This window comes from Protopterus annectens, chromosome 5.part0 (genome assembly GCF_019279795.1).
Source record: "Protopterus annectens isolate FY-2018-M chromosome 5.part0, PAN1.0, whole genome shotgun sequence".
NCBI classification, from domain to species: Eukaryota; Metazoa; Chordata; order Ceratodontiformes; family Protopteridae; genus Protopterus; species Protopterus annectens.
Genome location: NC_056735.1, coordinates 2821020 through 2847698, shown reverse-complemented (window position 1 = coordinate 2847698; position 26679 = coordinate 2821020). Strand labels below are relative to the sequence as shown.

Here is a 26679-nt window from a genome sequence, read left to right as displayed (position 1 = left end):
CACTTTAGTAACTCGTATGATTCCAGCTATATGAACATTTGTCTGAAATATGAGGGCATAATTTGGTTCTATCAAAAAGCTTAGGCGCTGCCCATTGGAAGTTACAGTGCAAGCTTCCAGAGCGCCACTGGAGGGACTGAGTTAAATATTTGTTTTCTAAAGCCTGTAATTTGCCTCTGTGTGTCCACCAGGTAACTCCTAAGTTAAAAATTCTGAATGCATTTGGTGAAGCTTTCTCTCTAGGATGACCAGTTTTTTCCCCTTCAGCTTACATTACCATTTGCTTTTTCCACCTCAGCTCCATGCTGCCTTCAGTCCCCTTTTGAGATTACACATTTGCTCTCGTTTTTGCTTCACTTTTCCCTTCTTTATTGACCTTCTGGATATCATAGACGCTTCAGCTAGCAACTTCTAACAATGATGTACAGTAGTTTCCAGGTTTTTGTTTTTAAACTGTTTTCAGTTCAGAGCTCTGCTTTTTGATGCTTAAAGTACCAGCATTATCTTATAGTCAAGGCAAGAAATATTATTGTATTCTTTCACACCTTTCATTGTGATTCATCACCATATCACAAAATTCAGGGAAGAAAGACCGAAACATTTCATCCTCACCCTTTAGTGAATGAGCAGGCAGTAGTTTCAGGCTGTCAAGACCCTGGTTGTACAGGAATCCCTTCTGGTACATCTCAGTTAATTCCCGATTGCCCATGTGACAGTGGGTTTTACCTCAGGAATTGGCTTCTGTTGTAGATCTTCTGATTCCTTTCATCCTTCTCAAATTGGGTCCCTGGTGTCCAAAGTAATGAGGAAGCATTCCACCCAGCAGGCATACTCTGATAGCTAAATGTTTTCCAGTTTGGTGTTAATGCAATCTGTACCCTCCCAATCTGTCATTATGCAGATGCTCTTCACTTACCTCTTTTCTTTGAGTTGAGTCTCTGTTAATCCAAGATGAATATACTAGCTATTTCTGCTCATCATGACCTTATCGATAGTGGGAACATGGCCTAGCAACATCTGGTCAAGCAGTCTCTGTAGAATTGTATCCATTTTTGTTGAAGTTTGATATACTTGCCTATCCTCCATTTAGAACACATGGTTTGACATCTGATAAGTGCGTCTCTTAGAAAACACATTTTCTTTTGGCCATTACTTCTGTCTCTAGGATTTTGGTGGTTCAAGTCCTTTACCAGTTGGGAACCTTCTGACTTGTCTAGGTTTTTTTTTTTTTTTTTTTATGAACCAGTTGAAAAGAAAAAAATATTGCGAATGTGTATGCGTTTGCTTTGTTAGATGTATCCATCTTTAAAATTGTCCTGTTAAGGCTTCAGTCCCAGTCTGACTTCAGCTGAGTTTTGGGTTTTTGACTTTGTTCTGTTTTGAGCTGTTTGTCTGTTATGAGATGTATTTCTTTAGAAAATGTGATTTTATTGCATTTCTTTTACATTTGGAAGACAAGGTCTTCACCTCCCTTGCACAGGGACCAAGGTTCAGTCCTCACCTCTGACCAATGCCTTTTTTCATGTTCACCCTGTGTTTCTGTGGGGTTCTGCCCATCTTTGAAAAAACATGCTGATTGTTTTCATCTCAGACTCACCAATGAATGGTGCTGTGGGCAACAGTATAGACTCTACATGGTGCCCTGTGGGAGAAGAGTTGTATAGACCAACCACTTTGGGCATCTGCTGTGGAGTGCAGTTTTCTCATGATCAAAGAACATAATCACAGTTTTGGTTACATTACTTGTAATACTAAAAATGTAAAGTCATTTGGATTCAGTATGTTTAAATGAAGCATTAGTTTGCACACATCTCTATTTCTGACAGATGACTAAAGATCCTGTCCTTTTATTTAAGTTTTCCCAACATAAAATGCCGTACAAGTAATGTGTAAAGCTCAATAAACTCATTCTTAGTGTTACAGTGGCAAGCACATTAAAAACTTACTTCTTGTTCATAACAAGATGCAAGAAAATTTATGTAGCCACTTTCTTTACACAGTTACAAAAAGAGCACTTAAAACTATTTATAGTACCTTGTTTGTGCCCATTTGCTGGGTCTCTTAAGCTATTTTTTTTTTTTTATAACATAATTTGTTTTTAAGCTAGGGCTTTCCTATCACCGAGCCAGTGTCATTTTATACATTTTAAGTAATCCAATTCCTCGAAGATATACTAATGTGATATTTTTTTATTCATCCAGTATGCTTATATCTAGGAATATGTCTAGAAGCTGATCTGTTTTTTTAATTTTGTTCTGCCCGTTTCATTTCTTAAGAAAACAGGTTCATTTCTATTATGTTGTTGCAATATATGGGTATATTGCATATCTAGTTCTTCACGTTCATAACTCCTGGACTCAAAATCTACTCCCAGTTCATTTAGTTGTTCTCTCATTATATCATTTGTATTCATTCTATCCTTCAACATTTGTCCCTTGGATACATTAGAAAACATAAAAGAAAGATGCATGCTAGTTCTCTATAGCAAAGTATTTTTCTTTAAATCATCCTTATGTACTGAAGTGTCCAAACTGCCTTCTTGCAGTTTAATCAGATTAATATCCAAAATTTTTTTTCTAGAATAAGCAATTTTAAACTTTAAAAAAATCCACAGTGGATGCTATAAATTTTACAAATAAAAATAAATCATTTAAATTACCATCCCAGATGTTAAATATAATTGACATATATTTTGTAAAATAAAGTCTTATTGTCAAATACATTATTTTCTGAGAAACGTTCATCTTTCCAATAGCACAGTGTTCGTGGATGTGTTTGCTACTAGAGTTCCATTGCCAGCCCATTTTAGAAAGACTTTCTATAGGGTAATGCTGCTCAACGCCAGAAGTCTAAATCTCAAGATGCAGGCACTTGATGCACTCCTCAGCATGGAGAACATCGACGTCTGTGCAGTAATTGAAACCTGGTTCAAGGCTCCTAAGAGCACCCCAGCGCTACCAGGCTATACCTCGTATCATGCTTTTCGGCCCCAAAACCCGGGCCGAACCACAAAGGGAGGGGGAGTGTCCATATTCATAAAGGACACCTACACCTCCAGGTTAGTAGCAACACATGAAGCATCAGAGACCATACAGGTGCAACTAACCATAGGCAAAACTGCTATACAACTGGTAGCATGTTACAGACCACCCTCCCAATCTCAAGAACCCCACTCAGCCTTCCTGAAGACATTGGAGGATATGAATGTATCACAAAATACCATCATACTGGGAGACTTCAACTACCCAAACATAGATTGGGTACATTATTCTAGCCCTAATACCCTAGCCCAAAGGTTCCTGGAATTCATAAATTCAAATGCACTGGAACAACTAGTCACCTCTCCCACTAGGGGAGATAATATACTAGACCTGATCATCACAAACATGGGGACAAAATGCTCCACACCGGAAGTGTACCCCTCACTTGTGAGATCTGACCACAAACCAATCACCCTGGATATACATATCCCACCTCCACCCCCAGCACAAAAGACCACAGTGAAAAACTTCTCAGAAGCAGACTTCACTCTTCTTAAGACTGAGATGGTATCCTTTAAGCCCACTGTGCCAGTGGATACCACATCCCACAATGCCGAATCCTTCACAAATGCTTTCTATGGACATCTCCAAGAATGCATGGATCATGCAATCCCAAACAAATCCAAGTCCCTCTCCACCAAATGTAAGCGTCCTGTCTGGTAGACCTCAGCCATAAACAAATTGTGTAACAAAAGAAGGAAGCTACTGCATGTCAGAGCGAAATCCCATGAAGGGAAGACATCTCTGATCAACATTAGCAGAAAACTACGTTCTCTCATAAAAACATCCAAATCAAACTTTGAGAGAAAAATCGCTAAGGACACTAAAGATAACCACAAAGCCTTCTTCAGCTATGTTAGAAACCTGGTGAAACCCTCAGATATGCTCAGAGTTGGTTCACAACAACAAAAAATACACTGAACCCACAGATATTGCTAACATTCTGGCTGACAGGTTCAGTGCAAATTTCTCGCCTCCTTCACCCCCAAAAGAAGAGATACTTATCCCAGCTGAATGTAATCTCCCTGTCATCTCAGATGTCCAAGTGAGAACCGCCCTAAACAAAGCAAAAACACAGCATCAATGGGACCTGATGGTATCCCAGGGTGCGTACGTGAACTCAAGAGGAGCTAAACCCACACATAAAAATGCTATTTAACCTTAGCCTTACTTCGGGATATGTACCTGAACACTGGCGTACAGCAACAGTGGTCCCACTCCACAAGGGGGGTGCCTCTACAGACCCTGGAAACTACCGCCCCATAAGCTTGACTAGCCTGGTCTGCAAAGCTATTGAAAGAATCATTATGGAACTCATAAACAGAGACATAGGGGACCTACAGACGCTTGACCCCACCCAGTTCGTCTTTGTTAAGGGCAGATCCTGCCTTTTAAACCTGGTTGACTTTTTCGAAACAGTCACTAGAGCCATTGATGAGGGCAAAGCAATCCATACAGCATACCTGGACTTGGCTAAGGCCTTCGACACAATACCCCACTCAGGCATCATTGATAAGCTAAACAACTTAAAAGTAAACCCTTATGTCACTAGATGGGTTGCAAACTGGCTAAAGGACAGTACCCATAAAGTTAAAATCGCTGGAGCAATGTCAGACTCAAAGTTAGTCACAAGTGGTGTCCCACAGGGATCTGTCCTGGGACCCCTCTTGTTCGGCATTTATTTCTCAGATGTTAAAGCAAACATGGGAGGGCTGTGGCTGACAAAGTTCACAGATGACTGCAAACTATGTGCCATAGTCGATACACCAGCAGATACACACATCCTACAAAAAGGCCTCACTGAAACGGACAACTGGTGCCGTAGTCAAGGCCTTAAACTAAATGCCAAAAAATGTATAGTTATCCCTTTTGGAAAAAACAAAGTACTCACAAATTATCACATAGACAGCAACCCACTGAGTACGGAAAAAGTAATCTGAGACCTAGGGACCCAAGTAGACAGCGACCTCTCATTTGACACCCACATTGCCAAAGTGGTTAGAAAAACATTCTACCTTGCACACCTCATCATGAAGGGTTTCACATCCAGATCCAAGGATGTCATTGTACCCCTATATTCCTCCCTCATCAGACCCATGATTGAGTACAATGCCCCATTTGGTATGTACCTCACCCGGCACTTGCAACAGCTGGAGAGACCACAAAAGTACCTCACCAAAAGGATCAAGGGTCTCCAACATATGTCTTATTCTGCCAGACTAAAGAAACTTCAGCTCTATTCAGTAGCATACCGCCTGCTCAGAGGTGATCTCTGCCTGACGTACAAGGCCATTTCCAATCAGGATCTGATGGACATGCTCCACCTCAAAAAATCCAAATCCATCAGGACCACGAGAGCTAAAGACTTAAACCTTGACACAAGTATGAATAGGACATGCTGGAGGGATAGATTCATAACCCAGAGGCTTCCCATGCTTTGGAACAGGATCCCAGTTCGTATTAGGCAGAGCCCCTCACTGACTCTCTTCAAGAGAAATCTTGATGAGTGGATGGGAGATCGTAAGTTTACCCCAGGGGTCACATCTGTGTCACTGCTAGACAGGGGCACAGTAAACTAATTATATTATATAAGGGGACCTTCACTGTGTCACTACTAGACAGAGGCACAGTATTCTAGATTTTATCTGTACATCTTTGTACCATTTCATGGGGTGGCAAAAGCCACATCACTATGGCTAGGCTTACAAATGCCCCAGGGCAGATAGCCTAGTACTATACTATGAAACTATGAAACTATACATAACATTAATTAATATCAAATCAAGCAGGGCATATAATGCATGAATTTCACAGTTTTGTAAACACTTATGAGCACTATAAAACATTCTCATAGATTTCGAAGCAGATTCATTGGGTATGGCAGTAAATAGAGTCCACATCTAACGTAACCATTACACTAATAAATCGTTTATTTTGAGACCAAATACATAACTGCACTAGAAAATCAATGCAACCCTTATTGTAGCTTCTAGAAAACTTCAGTACACCTTTTAGCTTATTTTCTAAATATTTAGAGAATGTTTATATTATCCATCCTCTAGCAGGAACAGTTGGACTCATAGATGGTGTATCAGCATTCTTATGAACCTTAGGCAGTCCATAGTATGTAGGTACAGTTGGGGGGGGGGGGGTGTATGGAAAAAAAAAAACAGTTCTTCAAGTAACAAGAAACTTTCTAAATGCATTGTATAGACTTCTGAGTTCACTTTACACTATAATTTGCAAGTGAATAATAATAATAAAGAGCAAAAACCTAGCTTAAGAGACCCAGAAAATAGGCATAAGAAAAGAATTATACTTTATATGTGTAGAAAAAGAACAAAATATACAAAGAAAGGGGCAACCGATATCTTCATGCATTCTGTTACGAACAAGAAATTTGTTTAAAATGTGTTTACCAATTGTACCACTAAGAAAGTTGTTTATCTTTTGTTGTGCATTACTTATAAAGCATTTTGCGCTGAAAAGACTAACTGTAAATTAAAGGACATGCATTATATTCATGTTACGAAAAAATAAAAGAAGAAACTTTGCCGTGTGGCGGGTGTGAATTTCACCCCTTGAGTTATGTTATGCACCTAGTTCACTAATGCTTTTATTGCTCTTAATAGAACCACCCTCTGTAACCTCTCCCTCGCTCCAAATAACCATTTATTTATAAATAAGGAATGTTTTTGATGCTTTTCATTCCACTCAACTAGGATCGCTTGTTTGTGCGTTTCAATAAAGGATATTCCATTTTTAACTCAACTGTTTCCTATTTTATTATTTTGTAATACATATTTTACAGTTTGATTTTTATTAGTGAACTAGGTGCATAACATAATTTTAGGAAGTGAACATCATACCCTCCACACTACAAAGTTTCTTCTTTGTTTGTTTTTGACCCAGTATAGGTTGCATACTGGGTTTTCTGAGACTTTGAGGGATACCACAGATTTTTCTTTTATACATGTTAGAAGTAAAGAAAAATGTGCTAACTAGTGCCTTATTTAGACATATTGAATCCAAGGGACAACAGCATACTTTTACATTTTAGTATTACAAGTAAATACATCCATCAAGTTGATGTGAGGATATTGTAACCAAAATAGAGAACATAGTATAAATGGATTAATGAACTGCCTGCAGATGCATTTCCTAGTTTAAGTGAAGCTGTTGCATAAAACCAGTTTTGAAGCTGATACAGCAGAAGTGTAAATGATGAAATGTCCTTTTAAAAAAGTTCTGAACTTAATGGGTGTCATGTGATATCATTATTTAAATTGGTAACTGTTGCGTTCTGCTTTTACAAAAATTCTGCTTCAGGCCAAACATAGATCACATGTCAGCATGTAGAATATTATTAAACTCGCTCTGTTTATTTGAGACTTTTTTTGTTTTTATCTATTGGATGATGGTTTCACCCGCTTGAGCTCTCATTTTTCTAAGAACTTGCTAAGCTTGCTTCAGAGAGAATAGGTTGATGTCCTTCAAGGATGCATCTGCATTCCTAACATATGGGTTGTCCTGCCTCAGGCAGCCCTTCGATTCCAAAGTCTGGGTCTGGCCTCGGCTGATGTCGCACTTCACCCGACGTCATAGCTGCTGTGAATTGGGTATAAAGGCATCAGCCGACGCCATTTTCCTCAGTCTTTCTTGCTGCGCTGTGCGGCAGAAGCTGTTGGCAAGTGCGGTCGGTCAGATCCAGAGATTTCTACCGAAGACTTCTAAAAGCTAAGTACCCGACTCTTTCTTGCCTCAGCCGATGTCAGAAAAAGTAAATAATTGTTTAACTTGTGGGAAACAAATACCTCATAAGGATTTCCACTCTTACTGCCTTCCTTGCTTAGGCCCAGACCACGACGTATCAGCTTGTCTAGCCTGTGCTTCCTTCAACCCGACGGACACTTAGGCGAGTTTGCAGAGGAGTTTTTTGGTCCCGCTTTTGCTTACAAAATGCCGTTGGAGACTCCGACTTCACAATTAGCTAAAAAGCGTAAGGAAAAGGACCGACACTCGGCCCAGCGGTTTGGCGAAACCACGGTTAAGCCAGTGTCTCGGTTTCGGCTGAAACCGTCGGTTCTTCCTTCGGCCGAGCATGCCTCTGATAGCCGAGGCCTCACAGCATGGCTGAATCTGCTACTGAAATAACCCTGCTGTAGCAGCCACCCAGGATTTATCAGATACTATTCCTTTAGACATATCTACTCCTGCGTGGAGCTGCTAGGCCCCTGCATCTGTGTCTATCAAGGCTTTTTCTAGGGCTAAAGCAGCTAAATCTTCTAAGGCCTTGCCTGCAAAAACCCCCTCACACAGGCCTACCTCTAGTTCCCAAATGCTCAGCCTGGCTGAGGATCTCATTTCTTTGATCAGGGGATCCCAACCTCACCCAGACAGGGCCTCTCAACCCCCTGCAGAGAAGAGGCCTAGAGCAGAGCCCCCGGATCCTGTTTCTACCGACTATTCCTCGGATGATTCAGAAAACTCAGATCCTCCAGAAGGCCCATATTCTCCTTATGAGGATTCTGATGCAGAAGACTCCATTCCTTCTGCCTCTCATCCTGAGGAATTTTCTTTTGGGGAAACCTTACATGCTATGAGGGAGCATTTTCAATGGCAGGGCCAGGATTTTTCAGATTCAAGGAAAAGGCTAAGGACCTTTTTACATTTACCACAGCATAGGCCTTTAGCCATTCCTCCAGTACTTACAGTTGTTGATGATGCATATAATGATGCTTGTACTGCCCTGACTCTCTTCCCCGCCCCCCCAAAAGCCCGACCAGATATTACAGGGTCCCGGACACACGTTCACTTGTATAAGGCTCCTATTGCAGATCCTGAAACCATTTCACAGGGCCCCAAAGCTGTAGCAGCTGCCTCTGCCAAAACCCCCTCTGAAAGAGAATCTAGAGCATTAGAGATGGGGTAAAAGTTTATACTTCTGCTACTCTTTCTAGGGCCTTAAACTGTCAATTCCACATGATTCAGTATCAGGAATTTTTGTTAGACCAGCTAGATAAAAAACTGTCCTCTCCTGAACCTATAGACCGTAAGTCCCTTCAGGATTTGGTACATAACACTCAGCAGGTCAGTAATCATTCCTTAAAATGTGGCTATGATGCACTGGAGGCTTCCTTTAGATCAGCTATGACTGGAACAGTGATTAGAAGGCATGCATGGTTAAAAGAGCAATCCTTACCAGACCATGTAAAGTCAAAACTTCTAGATGCTCCCATGGAGAAACAAAGTTTGTTTGGCTCTGCACAGCAAGTGCTAAAGAAGGTGGAAGAAAAGCAAAATCTGTCCAAACAGTCAAGGATTTCTTACAGGTCCAGCCTCCAGGTTTAGTAGAAATTGGCCTTGAAGAATTGGTCCTTTCCAGACACCTCCAGAGCACAGAGAGGCAGAAATAGGCCCAAGGGGCAGAGGTCAATCCAGAGGTGCCTACAGGGGCGTCAGTGGCAGCCTAACAACCAGAGAAGTACTGCCACAGATCCAGCTACGACCACTTCCACAGGACAGACACAATGACTTGACAATGATACCGCCTACCAGGGAACAACTGGAAGCACCCTTGAAAGCTAGCCTTATTTTCCGTAAACTGGCATTACATTACAGGAGACAAATGGATTTTACAGACAATAGACAAAGGCTACAGGTTTCACTTTCACACTCTACCAAAAGAAAGCCAAACCTACCACCAAACCAAAAAACAAACGCTCTAGAACAAATCAACCATCTACTAAGGATGAGAGCTATAGAAAAGGTACCTCCTATGGAACAAGGGCAAGGATTTTACTCCAGACTTTTCCTGGTACCAAGAAAAGAAAACCAATAGAGGCCTATTCTCGACCTGTCCGCTCTGAACACATATCTCATTGTTCCAAAATTCAAAATGCTGACCCTACAGCAACTTCTTCCCATGCTGGGCAAGGAGTCTTGGCTGGTGACTCTAGATCTCAAGGAGGCATACCTGCACGTCCCTATACGACCAGATTGCAGAAGATACCTCAGATTTCTTGCAGGATCAGAGCATTATCAATTCTCAGCATTGCCCTTTGGCTTATCTACGTATTCACGAAATGCCTGGCATCAGTAATTGCTCATTGCAGGCTTCAGGGAATTCAGATTTATCCATACCTGGATGACTGCCTAATACAAGCGGACAACAAGACCAAATTAACAAAAGATTTGGAAAAGGTTATACAACTACTGCAAGCCCAGTAGAACAAGTTTTAACACCTTGCTGTTGGCACATCACTTTCTTGACCAGTCTTCAGCAGGAATAACTCTGAGGAGTGTATTCTCTAAAGGGACTAGTTGTCACTTGCTTATTCATGACTGCAATTACAGTCTGTCACTACCTGGTGAATGAGAAGATTTTAAGGATTTAGTGAGGCAATGAGTAAATTAATCTTTTCCTGCATTAATTTGAAACTGATTTTTTGTTATCCAGCATCATACTTAAAGGCAGATTTTTCTTTCTTCATTTAACCAAATCAGATAAATTCCTGCAAACTATTTGAATGACTGCTTAGGAAAATGATTTTGCAGAACCTACTAAAATGGATTATGAAAAACCTAGTGTTTGCTGTGTGGAATCTGTGTCATGTGGGAGGCAGTGCCTTCCGTACTCCTGACTTGAATCTGTCCAGGGGTGTGTAAAGTATCATTCACCAACTAGACTCTGATGGCATAGAGAGATAAAGCCCTGACTACATCACAGGCACCTTAGGTTCCATCAGCTTCCCAGCAGGGAAGGATAGTTTAGACCATCTTTATTGAAAGTCTGCACAGGGACAGCCACGTACTGACACAGTCCATTGGAGGGTCATTTATGCAGATGTATAGCCTGGGGGGCAAGCATTAGGTTCATCAAGCCACCACTTGGTGGTGGCCTTTCCTGCAGCTATGCAGAGGTACACACACCCACTCTGCATTGTGCATCTCTGCTGTGGCTTGTATCACACTATCTCTTGTCCAGGGATGGGGTTGACTCATTACAGAAGCTCTCAGTACTGGGATGCCATTAAGAGAAGAAAGCAAACTCATAGCTTCCTGAATCATGCCCCCCTCCAGATGGCAGTTAACCTTGTGTTGTGTGGAATCCACAGTGCTGTGAATGTGTGGGTCATGTGTCATTGGAGGGCTTAGTTGTTGGCAAGTATGGGGCAAAAAGTGCATTTAAAAAAGATGCTCATCCACTTCCTAGTGAGTCTGTATTGAATAATCTTTATTGATTCATTGCATTTGTACGTCTTGTGCAAACCATGCATCTGTATTTCTAGTTAAACATTTTTACTCTGGTTAGATAGTTTTGTAAATAATTTTACCAAAGGACTTTTTTTATCCTTTCACATCCTCTGGACAGTCATACATTATTTATTTTTTTAACTATCTAGTAGAATTAGGCCATATTACTGTCATCTTGCGTTTCAAGTAAACAATATAGTGAAGAGTTTTCTGTTTGGAGTTTGTCATGCTGGAGCCTGATTTTACCTTATTTTTGTAATTTAATAGAGATCCTCTGTCAGATTGTTTGAAGGATGTTGATTTGATTCCACCATTTAACCGAATGTTACTGGAAGTGACTTTTGGAAAGCTTTATGCATGGGCTCTGCAGAACATTCGAAATATTTTGCTGGATGCCAACACCAAGTTTAAAGAGCTTGGTAAGTTTTTAAAATCCTGTGTATGTATGTATTATATGTATATATATATATATATATATTTTTTTTTCTTCTACATTTAAGATGTTCTTTGTGTTTCACTGTTGCAGTCATTACATTTGGGTAATCTGCTGGCAGGTTGCCCTCAGTCGGCCTGAATTCCAAAATCTTGGGTCCTGCGTCGGTTGCTGTCTCCTCTTCCATGATGTCAGTTCGTCAGGGGTATAAAACAAGTAGCCAACGCCATTTTCTTTAGTCTTTCTTGCCGCGCGGTGCCCAAAGCAGAAGCAGTTCGCAAGTGCCGGTCGGCCGACTCCTGAAATTTTCGAGTTTCAGAACCGAAGTCTTCACTAAAGCTAAGTACCCCGTTGAAGAAACTTTTTTCTTGCTCCATACCGATGTCAGAAAAAGTTAATAATTGTATTACTTGTGGGAAGCAAATACCTCATAAGGATTTCCATTTATACTGTATTCCTTGCCTAGGCCCTGATCACAACATACCTGGTTGTCGGTTTTGTGCTAGATTTAACCAACGCACTATTAAGCGTCTGTATATTTTTGCCTCAAGATATTTTGGAAACAGATTTAACTACCCTGAAATGTCATCAGATAGCAATCCGACTACCGGAGTACACAAAAAACGCAAAGAAAAAGACAGAGACAGACTGTCGAGGTCCAAAATCGATGACGAAGCTTCTCCTAAGCCAGTCGCCGGTTCACCGTTACTCAGTGAGGTGCTTTCGCAACCCCTGATGCCCACTACGTTCGAGTCGCAGGCCCCTACCCGGGACCCATGTGTAGTCCGGCACGCCGCAAGATACTCAAAGTATTGTACTCATGGATGTCTCTCCCTCGGATGGGTCTGGAGCCGCTGAGCAGGCACCGGCTTCTGAGGGTGTATTCAGGCCTCAACATTTTTTTTATAAAACCGACGCCAGCTGCAAAACCAAAGGCAAAAGCAACTTCTAAAGCTAAAAAAACAATGCATGAGTCACGTGCACAGGCCGCTATGCCTAAAAACAGGTGATCAAAATGGCTGAAGACCTAATTACCTTGATCAGGGGCTCCCAACCCCCCTCCTGATAAGAGGCCTAGGCAAGACACTGATTATGAATCTTCAGATCAGGTTTCTATTTCTTCTGATTCCTCTTCGGATCAGGAATTATCTATACCTCCCTATGAGGATTCTGATGCAGAGGAATCTATCCCATCTGCATCACCTCCTGAGGATTATTCATGTGAAGAAACCTTGCATACTTTGAGAGAGCATTTTCACTAGGAGAGTCAAGATTTTTCATAATCAAAAAAGAGGCTCAGGGATTTCCTCCTCCTCCCTCAGCACAGGCCTTTAGCCATACCCCCTGTTTTAGACATTGTGGATGATGTGTTTTCGGAGTCAAGCTTGACTCCCGACTCCTTACCTTCCGGCTCCCAGCAAGCCTGACAGATATTATAGGGTCCCTGACTCTCACAAATTTTTATTTAGAAACTCTGCTGCTGATCCTGAAACTATTTCACAGGGTCCAAAGGGAGTTAAGGTCTCAACAGCAAAAAATCCTACCCCCTCTGACAGAGATTCAAGGGCACTGGATAGATGGGGAAAGAAGGTTTGTACATCTGCAACCTTGGCAATTAGGGCCTTAAACTGCCAGTTTCATATGCTCAAGTATCAACAACATGTTATGGGATTGCTGAAACAGAAAATGTTGATTTCTGAATGTGCAGAAAATAAAGAATTGCAGGAATTATAACATGCAGCTGAACAAGTTGGAAAGCATACTTTGCAATGTGGTTTTGATTCCTTAGAGGCCTCCTGCAGGGCCACAGTTACTGGATCTGTGATTAGGGGGCATGCCTGGCTAAAAGAACAACATTTACCTGATCATGTTAAAGTTAAATTATTGGATGCACCTTTACAGCATGATACTCTGTTTGGTATTAAGGCAGAAAAATGGAAGACAAAGCTGTCTATGCAAACTGTAAAAGCCTTCTTACAAGTGCAGCCACCAGGATTCAGTACTGGCCTACAAATTGGTCCTTTCCTGTGTCCGACAGAGCTCAAAGGGGCAAATCCAGACACCCTGAAGGTTCTGGATACCAGGCACAAAATTCTTACAGGTCAAAGCAATGGGGTACTTCTACCTCCAAATCTGGAGGAGATAAAGCGCAACCCTACAGAAAACAGTCCCAATGACTTCCCTCTGCCATCACCAAGCACTTACCTTTTGGCAGCACCCTTAGAGGGAAAATTAGCACTTTTTGCTCAAAATTGGCAGTTAATAACCCAGAACAAGTGGGTGCTAAACATAGTATCACAGGGATACAGATTCCATTTCCATACTCTTACAATGGCAAGCGGTTGGCCGGATCTGCCTAAAAATCAATGGGCAGAGGCACAGAAACAGGTTACGTCCCTCATGGATATGGGGGCTATTCAGCCAGTACCAGAACAGGAAAAAGGACAAGGTTTTTACTCAAGACTGTTCTTGGTACCCAGAAAGGACAAGGCCTAGATGCCAATACTGGATTTATCAATTTTGAACACATTCCTGGACATTCCAAAATTCAAAATGCTAACTTTGCAGCAGCTTCTGCCCATGCTGGGCAAGAATGCTTGGCTGGTGACATTAGACCTAAAAGAGGCATACCTGCATGTCCTAATAAGGGAATTGTGCAGAAGATACCTCTGTTTCAAGGCTGGCTTAATGCATTGCCAATTTTCTGCACTGCCCTTTGGATTATCTTCTGCGCCAAGGGTCTTTACAAAGTGACTGGCACCAGTAATTGCTTTTTGCAGACAAAGAAGTATACAAATATATCCTTACTTGGACGAGTATCTCATTCAAGCAGAGAGCAAGGACATTCTTCTTCAGCACCTGGTGTTTGTGAAAAGACTTCTAATATGCCTAGGGTACACAATAAAAGAAAAGAAATCACAACTGGTACCCTCTCAAAAGATAACATTCCTGGGTGCAAGCTTGAATACAACTGCCCAAATGGCTTTCCTCACGCCAGACAAACAAAGGCAACTGAGTACTTACTTTAAACTGATGGCAACAAAAACCCAGTTATCTGCAAGACAAACTCTGCAGGCTTTGGGGTTCATGGCATCCTGCATTCTACTGATTCCATATGCAAGACTGCATATGAGGAAACTTCAGTGGCACCTAAAAAGTTTATGGAGTCAACATTGTCACAGTCTGGAAACAATGATTCCTCTCATTCCCTGCCTACAACAGGAGTTTCTATGGTGGGCAAAGGCATGTCACCAAAATATGGGACGGCCCTTCTCTACCTCCTGCCAGCCAGACCTTAACAACAGATGCATCAGATTATGCATGGGGGGGGCCCACCTGGCGGGAAGATGCATTCAGGGCATATGGACCCCAAAACAAATGCATCTGCATATCAACCAAAAAGAGATGTTAGCTGTTCAGAATGCCCTGACAGCCTTCAAGGACTTACTTCATCCAGGACAACCACTGATAAAGACAGACAGCACCACGGTTATGTGGTATATAAACAAGCAAGGGTGCATGCATTCATATCCCGTTTGCACACTAGCCATGGCACTGTGGGACACAGCTTTGACTTACCAAGTACATCTACAAGCTCAATGCCTGCCAGGAAAACAAAATACTCTGGCAGACGACTTAAGCAGAAACCTTATGGACCCTCACGAGTGGAAACTAGATCCACAAGTCTTCAGCATGATAACAAAGAAATGGGGGAACCCAGACATAGATCTATTTGCCTTTCCTCAAAATTATCAGTTGAAAAGATACTGCACAAGGACTTATCACAGACAAGCATGGAAAGTGAACGCCCTGTCCTTTAGTTGGAAAAACCTATCAGTTTACGCCTTTCCTCCTCTGCTTCTTCTTCCCAAGGTCCTACTAAAAGTCAGACAAGAGAAACCAAAGATGATTTGCCCTGCACTGGCCACACTGATACTGGTACCCATTTGTAAGGAACTTGTCTCAATACCCAGCTTGGACCTTACCTCAAAGACCTCAATTACTGTCCCAGCAAAACAATCAGATCCTGCACAATCAGCTCCAAACACTGAACCTGGCAGCATGGCTGAGCATGTAGTTATGCAAACAACACCTTTCAGTAAAGCTGTGATGGATGTCATCTTGGAAGCCAGAAGGCTTAGTACTAGAAAATCTTATGCTGATAAATGGAAGAGATTCTGTGCTTGGAATCGAGCACAAGGAACGGATACAGCAGAACCAAATATTCCTCAGATATTACAATACTTGACTGAGATGCTTAACAAAGGCCTATCTTTCTCATCAATAAAAATCCACGCCTCTGCCATTTTGGCTCATTACAATACAGAGCCACTAATCTTTTCTCATCCTTTACTAAAGCAGTATCTTAGAAGAGCCAAAAATTTAAGGCCTCCCAGAAGATCATCAATACCGGCATGTGACCTCAATTATGTGTTGGAAAAGCTCACCCTGCCTCCATTTGAACCAGCTGCTACTGCAGATCTAAAGTTCTTATCATGGAAAACAGCTCTGCTCCTAGCAATTACTTCAGCAAGAAGAGTCTCAGAACTACATGCCCTCATGGCTGTGGAGCCTTTTATCATATTTTACCCAGACAGGGTGTCTCTGAGGACCAATCCTTCATTTATGCCTAAGGTGGTTTCCAGTGTGGCCCTTAATCAAACAATTCATCTGCCAACCTTCTATCCAAATCCACAGAACAAGGGGAGAGAATTCTGCATTCCTTGGACGTACATAGACAGCTAAGATTCTACTTGAGCAGGACTAAAGCTCTAAGAAAAACAGGGCAGTTACTAGTCACATATGCTGCAGGATCAGAAGGAAAGGCTATTTCAAAGCAGACTATTTCAAAGTGGATAAGCCACTACATTCGTTTCTGCTACTTACACCATGACAAACCTGTGCCCAAGGGCATTAGGTCTCATTCCACCAGAGCTGCAGCTACATCAGCAGCCTTTCTCAGAGGAGTACCAACCAAAGACATTCTAGAGGCTGCTACTTGGAGTTCTGTTCACGCGTTTTTACAAAGCATTATCATTGCCTCTCTACTCTAAGTCCAGGGCAGGCTTTGCCACTGCAGTTCTGCAGGGCCTTATAGCCGCCCCTAATGCTCTTTAGCTCCAGCCTCCCATCCATAGCTTTGGGATTCTACCCAAATGTAATGACTGCAACAGTGAAACACGAAGAACATAGTACAGTTGTGTACACTTACCATAAATGTAGATGTTCGAGTGTATTCACTGTTGCAGTCCAGGTTACCCGCCCGCATCCCCCTTTTTATTCTGAAGTTTCTCTTTCCTTCACCGTCTTCTACAACCTGTGTGGTGTATTTGCTTGTAGATGAGGGTAAAGTTTGTATTGTTGCATGTGTATATGTATATGTATATATATATGTATGTATGTATATATATATATATATATATATATATATATATATATATATATATATATATTTTGCTACCTTTTTGGGGGCACCTGACATCTGGGGCAAGAAAATGGCGTCAGGTGCTTGTTTTATACTCCTGATGACCTGACGTCATGGAAGAGGCGACAGCAACCGATGCAGGACCCAAGACTTTGGAATTCAGGCCAACTGAGGGCAACCTGCCAGCAGATTACCCAGATGTAATGACTGCAACAGTGAATACACTCAAACATCTACATTTATGGTAAGTGTACACAAATGTACTGTATTTAGTACTGCTGAATGTTTGGTCAGTGTGTTATCTTTCCTTTCTTTTTTTTTTAATATCTTTATTATGTTTAACGTAATTAGGTTTATGATCAGGTTGCCAGTTATAACCAGCTTGTATTGTGTTTGAGAACAAGATTTAAAGGAATTCACTTTGAAAGTAAAGCTTGAGAGATTAATATCTTGAAATCCATTTTATAACACATGGCATGCAGTTGTAATCATTATCCCATTCCTAATTCTTTGTAGTGCAGAGGCCTTTGTTTCCTGGCTACATACATCATGAGGGTGAGCACAGTATTGTGATTAGTAGATGTGCCCATTTGCATGTACTACTCCGGACAGGGAAAGTCAGATGTTATACAGGTAATTCATTCAAACAAGGCCTGTGCAACTAATTGTGTCCACCTGCTTACTGCTGGCATTACATTGTACACAGTATATGGTCTCTTTTCCTAGGTAAAATACTGAGTGGGAGGGTATAACTTTGTGAAAACAGTGCTCTGATGACATGCTGTTTAGTGGTTGTTACTTGGTCTGCCTGTTTTGCCTTACTGCCAGTTATTTGTTAGCCAAATTTGTTTGGCAGAAAGTTTAGCTTTTTGTTATTGGAATTGCAGTCATGGGAGATGGTCCATTTTATTTGCGTTGCAGTACACAGATGTATTTTCTTTTGTTTTTATGTTCATTTTGGGCACACCAGGTTCTTAAGAAAAAACTTCAGTGTTATAAGGTTACCAGTTTTGGCTGCTCTGTGTACCCTCTTCCTTCATCCCTCAGACCCTGAGGGATGAAGGAAGAGCACACCCAAAGCAGCCAAAACTAATTTGTTCTCTCTCTCTCCAAGGTAGAGTGGGAAACGAGCCCTGAATTGTTAGTTTCCCATCCGAAGCCAGCGAGATGATAATTATACGCTTTGAAAGCAGTGAGGCATGACCAAATATTCTCAAACTTGTATGAAAAGTAGTTTGATGGGACTCAGTTCACATCATAAATATTTTGTCTAGAGCTGTAAGGTAGATAGCATCAAAAAACATTTTAGACCACAGTACAGTGGTGTGCATGACATTCCAGTCCACTCTTTGTGTTGACTCAGTTCTGAGAGTCTGCAGAGTTCTCTCCCATGGAAAGGTACAGCTAATGATAGGACATAAAGTGGCATTGCCACCACATTAAATTAAAGAATGGGTATGATGGCCAGCCATGAATAGTTAATAAAATAAAAATGAGGGATTAAAGAAATAATCCCATGGGGAGTCAGCAGGGATTTGTGTTGCACATCACCACCAGTGATTAGTTCTTTTTTACTGTCACATCTAAAGTGTCATGATGTTTGAGTCTTAGAGGGTTTCCTAGTATAGTACTTTTCAGCATTTACCACTTGTTTATACAGACATGGCAACCAAGTTACATGCTAACATGATGTTGACTGGGGAACATATGTCTCAACCTCTTAGCACAAGAATTATGGATAAAGCCAAAAATAATGGGGGAGAGGGTAAATGTCTAAGCTCTTGAACAGATTTTATATTTTTCTCTTATAAATTAATACATTTGCTAGAATAAAAGGTTTTGCATTAACATGCAATGTGAGAGTGTTCAATCTCGCCGTTTGTTCTTACACATGGGTTCGGAGCCGATCCTCGGCTCCGAGTCGGCCGCTTGGCAAAGCTCTGCATCGAGAAGATGCTTGAGACCAACCTGTCTCCCACAATTCCCCTCTGCCTTTACCTCAGATCTAGTTTGCCGCTGCAACGTTTGCTTCAATATTGATGAGCTCAGACCACCTGGCAGATAAGATTGCATTTTTGTCTAAGATTCTTAGATATTTTTTTCCTAGTTTTACCTTAAGTCGTGTGTGTGTGTGTGTGTGTGTGTGTGTGTGTGTGTGTGTGTGTGTGTGTGTGTGTAGTGAGTCGAGGGTTTCTCTTTCTTATACGTATATATTTTTTAATATATATAGTTAGTTGGTTCCCTCGGGGCCTACCCCACCCACTAACTTCTAAATTACTGCAGGATTTGACAAATTACTGGATTTGACTAAACTTTACTTGGGACATTATTGTTGGCTGTTGCTGTCTGTTCAAGACTGTGTAGACCTTATATAACTTTACTGGATTTGACTGTTATTATATTATTATGTCTGAGAAAGCGAAGTCAGGCTTCAAACGATGCCAATGTGGACAGAAAATGTCTGTCACAGATGATCATAGTTCCTGCGTCTACTGTCTTGGCCCTCTCCATCTGCAAGAAGACTGCTCCATTTGTCATTCTTTCAGTGGAAGGGTCATGACAGATAGGCGCAGGAAACTCATGGACAGAGGCCTGTTGAAGCCTGCATTTCAAGAGGCTCTTGATGCATCGGACCAGACATCTAAATCCTCGAAGGAATCGAAGACGTCGGAGCCCATGTCATCGGCTCCAAGCTCTTCATTTAAAGTTCGCTCACCGGTTCCACAGACCTCGGGGCCGAGTGTCGAACTTCTGTCGGTCATCGAGCCTCGAGTCTTGGAACCGGTGACAGAGCTTCCATCTCCTGTGCTCTTGAGGTCGGCTCCGTCTTCGATTCCTTCAACGCGTTCTTCTAGACCCCTCTCTGACTCCGATGTAGACTGTGTGGTGCAGAAGAGAAGTTAATGGAGAATACGGCCTTGTCCAAACTCATCTCAGTCTCTTCCCAGTTGGTGTCGAGACTCGAAGGCCTTCCCTTATCTCCATCTGTTCCTCCTCCGAGGCCTATTCAGCCTTCGGAGCCGGGAGAGGCTGATCTGATGATCGTGGAGCCCTTGGTGCCGGAGCCGTCTTTTTCTGGGTCGGCACCGTTCACCTCTACTCCGAAGGATCCATTACCGGAATCGCGGAGCCGACGATCTATCCTTGGTTCGGGGACCGAGAGTCGGACTGTTGTTTCGGTTCTGACTCCCCCTCTCGGTGCCTCGGCACGGATCGACTCGGCTCCGTCCTCGGGGTCGATGCCCTCGGTCCCCGTCTCGGGGATCCCTCCGCTTTCTTCGGAACCGAGGGATTCTTCGACTCGGGACCCAGGGGCCTTCGACCTCATGAGGAAGGTGTTGTCGACTCAGACAACCACTTCAGCAGAGACGGCTTCTCCTTCTCATAAAGGCCCGATGTTATGTGATCCTATCTCGCCTACATTCTGACTGATGGGCTCGGAGCCGATCCCTCGGCTCCGACTCAGCACGCTTATGCTGTAGAGCGAGGCCTCTAATTGGCTGAGCTATCTTTATCCCAGGATGCACCACCACTAATCCCCCAGATCTCGTTTGCCGCTTACAGAGCTTGGACGTGGTCTCAACATTGGCTGGGCTAAGTACTATATTTATAGTCTCTTTTCCTGTCAGTAGTTCACTCTTTTTCAACCAAAAGCTGTTTTAATGGCTATTTTTTGTGTACGAGTGTGTTTCTTGTTTTTTCATTGAGTTTTCATTAAAATTTCCTGTCAGAGAAGATTCCGTTTAAGTTAGAGGGGCCTTCCCCTGTACTAGCTACTTCAGTGGTTGTGTGTGGGTCAAGTACCCGTTTGAGTTAGAGGGTCTTGACCCTCCTTGTTTTCCCTTTCTTTTCTCACTGTTCTTGTAAAAAAAAAAAAAAAAAAAAAAAAGAGAAAAAGTTCTTTGGTTTATATTTTTCAGAGTTGGTGTTTTTTGTGTGTATAAACGCTAATCTACTGTTGTGCTATATTTTTCTTCATTATGTCTAAAGAACATAAACCCTCTGGGTTTAAGAAGTGCACGAGGTGTGGGTTCAAAATGTCCATTACGGACGACCACTCCTCGTGCGTCTATTGCCTTGGCGCCAAGCATTTACAGGAATCGTGCAGTGTATGCCATGCGTTTTCCTCCAGAGTCCTCCAGGAGAGGAAGAACAAATTAATCCTCAAAGGATTAATTAAGCCTTCCTTCGAGGAGGCTTTGTCTTCCTCTCCTTCTCCTTCCAAAAAGAGGAAAGCACCAGCTCCGACCAGTCAGTTGGATCCGACGGCTAAAAAGACTAGGCAGACTTCTCCATCGGCTCCACTGACTTCGGAGCCGAGGTCGGAACGGTCTGCCTTGATGCCTCCAGCCTCGACCCCTCGGGTTTCGGAGCCGAGGTCTGGGGCATCGAGAGGCGGGTCACCCTCATTGGCTCCACTGATATTGGAGCCGATAAGGATCATCGGCTCAGACACTTCCCCCTCGGAGCAGAAGTCTTTATCGGCACCGAGGGAAATTTCTTTGAAGGTTTCCTCGGAGCCGATAATTGTTGAATCCTTTTGGAGCCGGTCCCCGAGCCCTTCGGAGCCGATGGAGAAATCGGTTCGGGCCTGATCGGTATCCTCGAGGTCTTCTAGGATGTCTGATTCGGACATCGACAGGGTGCTCCTTCGACTCTTCCAGTCTCCGTTGTTCCAAAAAATGGTTTCGGCTCCAGCCCATTTGGCTTCGGAGCCGATGGTCCACTCCCTTACTGTACTTCCTCCTCCAACAGCTTCGGCACCATTGGAGCAGGTGTTGGTGGAACCAGTGAAGGTGTTGGGGTCAGGCCTGACCCTTGCTCCGACTCCGGCTCCTGGGTCGGAGTTCAGTGCACGGACTTCTTCCTTCGGCCCTGGGGGGGAGGCTTCGGGATTGATACCTTTGGTCCCAAGTCTCCCTCTTGGTGCGTCGGCGGGAGTACCGTCCACTGTCGTGGCCACGGAGGGGGGACCTTCCCAGGATTCTGGTGGTCCCGCCTTCAGGGCTATGAGGAGTGCTCTAGCCAAATCTTCATTGGCTACCTCCACAGTTTCCCCAGCTCCTTCCCTACATTTGGAGACTGGGTCGTTGGTAGTTCCCCTGTCCGCAGACAGCGGAGCCCCTGGGCCTCAGGTTACCCCGCTGGGGTTTCTCCCCTCCTGGAGGTCCTTCTGAAGCCTCTTCGGAAGAACCTCCCAGGAAGAAAACATGCAAGAGGAAGCACGTTGACTCCCCTGACGAGTCTTTGACATCTGACACCGATCTCGATGATGCAGAGGGGGTCCCGCATGTCATCCTCGGATGATGTCTCCTTTGCAGACATCCTGGAAGCCCAAAAAGAATGAGGCGGCTGGCAGTCCAAACCTCCCTCTGCTGATGAGTCGGTGTTCCTGAAGGCCTTGGGCTCAGCCCTCCGCCTCCTGGGTGTCTCCGCCCTTGAGCTCTTGGATTTGATCTGTCAAGGCGTGGGAACACCCGGACTCTGTGGAACCGGTGCCGCTCGTCCAAACAAATTTCTTCGCACCCCAGATAGAGAGTTCCTCACAAAAGGTGTGGCTGTGGATGCTATGGTGGTGGCATCTGCTACGCAGCAGGATGTAGCAGAGGCTTCTCGTCCGTCCATCCTCCTAATAAGGAGTCTAGGAGCATGGATCGATGCGGCAAGCGCACCCTAAGTTCAGCGGCCTTTACTCTGAGGTCTTTAAACTACCTGGCGACTTTACAAGATTCCAGAGGGATCTGATTAAGGAGCTGTCCGATACCCTCTTAGGTAACCTGCCTGAGGAGCTGGCCCAGGCGGTTGGATCTCAGCTGGCTACAATGTCATCCATTTCAACTCGTCCATGAGGCTCATTTCATTGTCGGCGAAGGCGGTAGAGCGGCAGGTACAGGCATTGCTCTATGGAGACAAGCCTGGCTCCGCCTGTGTCATTTCTTGAGGCCTTCAAGTCTTCATTCGCCGCCCCTTTGATGGGTCCTCCCTGTTTGGGCCCAAGGTGAAAGACACACTTACGCGCTGTGAACAGGAGGGTAAGACTCTGACTGCCGTAGGGGCACGATTTTCCACTCCCTTTCGGCCTTATCCCAAGGCTAAAAGAGGAGGGAAGATGTGGTTCCGGAGATCGCAGAAGTCTTACCCCTCTCAGCAGGAAGGTTCCCCTCCAGAGGCAAAGGAGGGGGAAATTCATCAGGAATACGCCGTCCCAGAGGCGGCAGAGGCTCCCGCAACACTGGAGACCGCGAGTCCTTTCGTGGCTCTTCAGCTTTTCATAGTCCCTGAGGGATTGCCCGACTGTGCTGCTCCGGAGCCAGTCGGGGTTCATTTTTCGAAGCACCTAAAGGCCTGGGAAGGGATCACTCAGGGCCGATGGGTGCTTCAAATTATCGCTGGAGGTTACTCCATTCCATTCTGTTGTCCCCCCCTCAGTCCAAAAGAATCCCGGACCCGCCACCCAGTCAACGGGATACCGCAGCCATAGAAATTTCAAAACTGCTGCAAAAAGGAGCCATCCAACCGGTCCCCGCAGACCAGATCGGATTAGGGACTTACTCAAGATTCTTTTTGGTGCCAAAAAAGACCGGGGACTTGAGGCCCATTTTGGACCTAAGCAACCTAAACCGTTCAGTCAAGAAGTCCAAGTTCCGAATGGTCACTTTACAAACCATTCTCCCATTGTTGGAGAAAGGTGTTTGGATGTGCTCCATAGACCTCAAGGACGCGTATTACCATATCAAAATACATCAAGCGTCCAGGAGACACTTGCGCTTCAGCCTAGGAGGCAGTCATTTTCAGTTCGATGCGCTGCCCTTTGGTCTCACCACAGCCCCAGGGTGTTCACCAAATGCTTGGCAGTAGTGACTGCTCACTTGAGGAGTCTAGGATTCCAGGTGTTTCCGTCTAGGCGACTGGCTTCTAACTGCCACCTCCAAGCATCTACTTCTACGGAGCCTGCAAGCCACAACATCACTGGGCAATTCCCTCGGAATCACCTTCAATTGGCCAAAGTCTGTGTTACGGCCATCTCAAAGAATAAGATTCATAGGGGCAGAGATAGATTCAAACCAGATGCGGGTCTATTTACCTGCAGACAGAATTCAGATTATACAAAATCAGGTTCGAGCCTTACTCCCCAGGTCCAAAGCCCCAGCCAGAATGGTCATGCAGCTATTGGGTTCGATGCCTGCCACAGTTCTGCTAGTTCCCTTGGCAAGGTTACACATGAGAATCCTCCAGTGGCTTCTTTCAACTCAGTGGTCCTTTCAGGAACTCCCTCTCAATCATCTAATATGGATCACAGAATCTTGCAGACGGGACCTTCACTGGTGGCTAGAGTCCTCCAATTTGGATCAGGGACGACCCTTTGATGTCCTTCATGGATGCATCTGCAGTCATAACAAGTGGGTTGTCCTGTCGTCAGGCAGCCCTGCAGTCGGCCGGATTCCAAAGTCCGGGTCCGGCTTCGCTGATGTCGCACTCCACCCGGCGTCATCTCTGTTGGTCTTGGTATAAAAGCATCAGCCGGCCATTTTCCTCAGTCTTTCTTGCGCGTGGCGCCCAAGCAGAAGCTGTTCGCAAGTGCCGGTCGGTCGGATCCAGAGATTACTTCTACCGAATACTACTTGAAGACTTCTAAAGCTAAGTACCCGTTGGGGACTCTTTCTTGCCTCAGCCGATGTCAGAAAAAGTTAACAATTGTTTAACCTGTGGGAAACAAATACCTCATAAAGATTTCCACTCTTACTGTCTGCCTTGTTTAGGCCCAGCCCACGGCGTAGCAGCGTGTTCGGCCTGTGCCTCTTTCAACCGACGCACGCTTAGGCGTCGGTCGGAGTTTGCAGAACAGTTTTTCGGTTCTGATTTTGCGTACATTATGCCGTCGGATCCTCCGACTACCCCAAAAGCAAAGATAAAGACCGACACTCGCGGTCCGCGGTTTCGGCCGAAACCACGGTAAAGCAAACCGCGAGTGTCTCGGTTTCGGCCGAAACCGAGAAAACTGCTCTAAGTACAGCTGAACCTATTCTTACAACTGAGGCCCCTGCTACAACTCTTGAATCGACCTCAGAAATCTTACCCACTACGGTGGTTGACTTATCAGACACCATCCCCTTGGATGTCTCTACTCCAGCACGTGGTGCTGCCAGGCCTCCAGCTGCCATGTCCATTAAGGCCTTCGCCAGGGCTAAAGCAGCCAAGACTACTAAAACAGTGCCTGTTAAACCCCCCACATCCAGGCCCTCTTCTAGTTCTCAAATGCTTTCTTTGGCAGAAGATTTAATTTCTTTAATTAGAGGATCTCAATCTCACCCAGACAGGGCCTCTCAGCCCCCAGAGAAGAGACCTAGGGCAGAGCCCCCTGAGCCAGTGTCTTCTGATGATTCTGCTGATGAATCAGACATAACTGACCAGCCTGAGGCTCCCTTCTCCAATTTTGAAGATTCTGATGCTGAAGAATCCATTCCAGCTGCTTCCCCACCAGAAGAATTCTCCTTTGGGGAAACCTTGCATGCCATGAGAACAGTTCCAATGGCAGCAACAGGATTTTTCAGACTCCAGAAAAGACTTAGGACCTTTCTGCACCTCCCACAGCACAGGCCCTTAGCTATACCTCCTGTTCTCTCTGTGGTGGATGATGCTTTCAATGATGTTTGCTCCTCCAGATTCTTTACCCCAGCCCCTGCCAAACCAGACAGATTTTACAGGGTGCCAGATACTCATCACCACCTTTACAAGGCCCCACTTGCAGACCCAGAAACTATATCCCAGGGTCCCAAGGCAGTAGCGACCACAGCTAAAAACCCTATTCCTTCTGAAAGGGAAGCAAGGTCACTAGACAGATGGGGTAAAAGGTCTACACTTCAGCTACTCTCTCAGCTAGAGCTTTAAACTGTCAGTTTCACATGATACAATACCAAGAGTTTATGCTTGATCAGTTAACTAAAAACTAACCACTGATGAATCTCTTGATAAGAAATATGTATTAGAGATGGTAAATAACATACAACAGGTTAGCAACCATTCCTTAAAATGTGGCTATGATGCACTGGAGGCTTCATTTAGATCAGCCATGACAGGCACAGTGATAAGAAGGCATGCATGGCTAAAGGAACAAGCTTTACCGGATCATGTTAAAGCTAAGTTGCTAGATGCTCCTATGGACAAGACAAGTTTGTTTGGTACACCTGCCCAGCAGGTTATGAAGAAAATGGAAGAAAAGGCAAAATCTGTTCAAACTGTTAAAGATTTCTTGCAGGTTCAACCCCAAGGTTTAGCAGGAACTGGCCTGCCAAAATTGGTCCTTTCCTGACTCCACAAAATTTCAAAGGGGCAGGAATAGGCGTTCCAGAGGCAGAAACCAATCCAGAGGAGGTGCCTACAGAGGGCGACAGTGGCAGGGTAACAACAGAGGCACAGACACAGCCACTGCCACTACATCAGCACAACCACAGTGACTTAATCCTAAATCCGCCTACCAGGGAACAAATAGCAGCTCCTCTAGGCGGAAAGTTAACCTTATTTTC

The 26679-nt window shown here is 44.0% G+C and overlaps 1 protein-coding gene across 1 annotated transcript in view; it reads left to right on the top strand.

Moving 5' to 3' along the window:
* The window catches only part of HERC2 (HECT and RLD domain containing E3 ubiquitin protein ligase 2), a gene marked incomplete in the record, with an annotated part of 3551743 nt that overhangs the window by 1622604 nt on the left and 1902460 nt on the right, over positions 1 to 26679 (top strand). Inside the window, 1 exon segment of the mRNA XM_044072055.1 lies at positions 11565 to 11716. Coding sequence (XP_043927990.1) covers positions 11565 to 11716 — 152 coding nt within the window.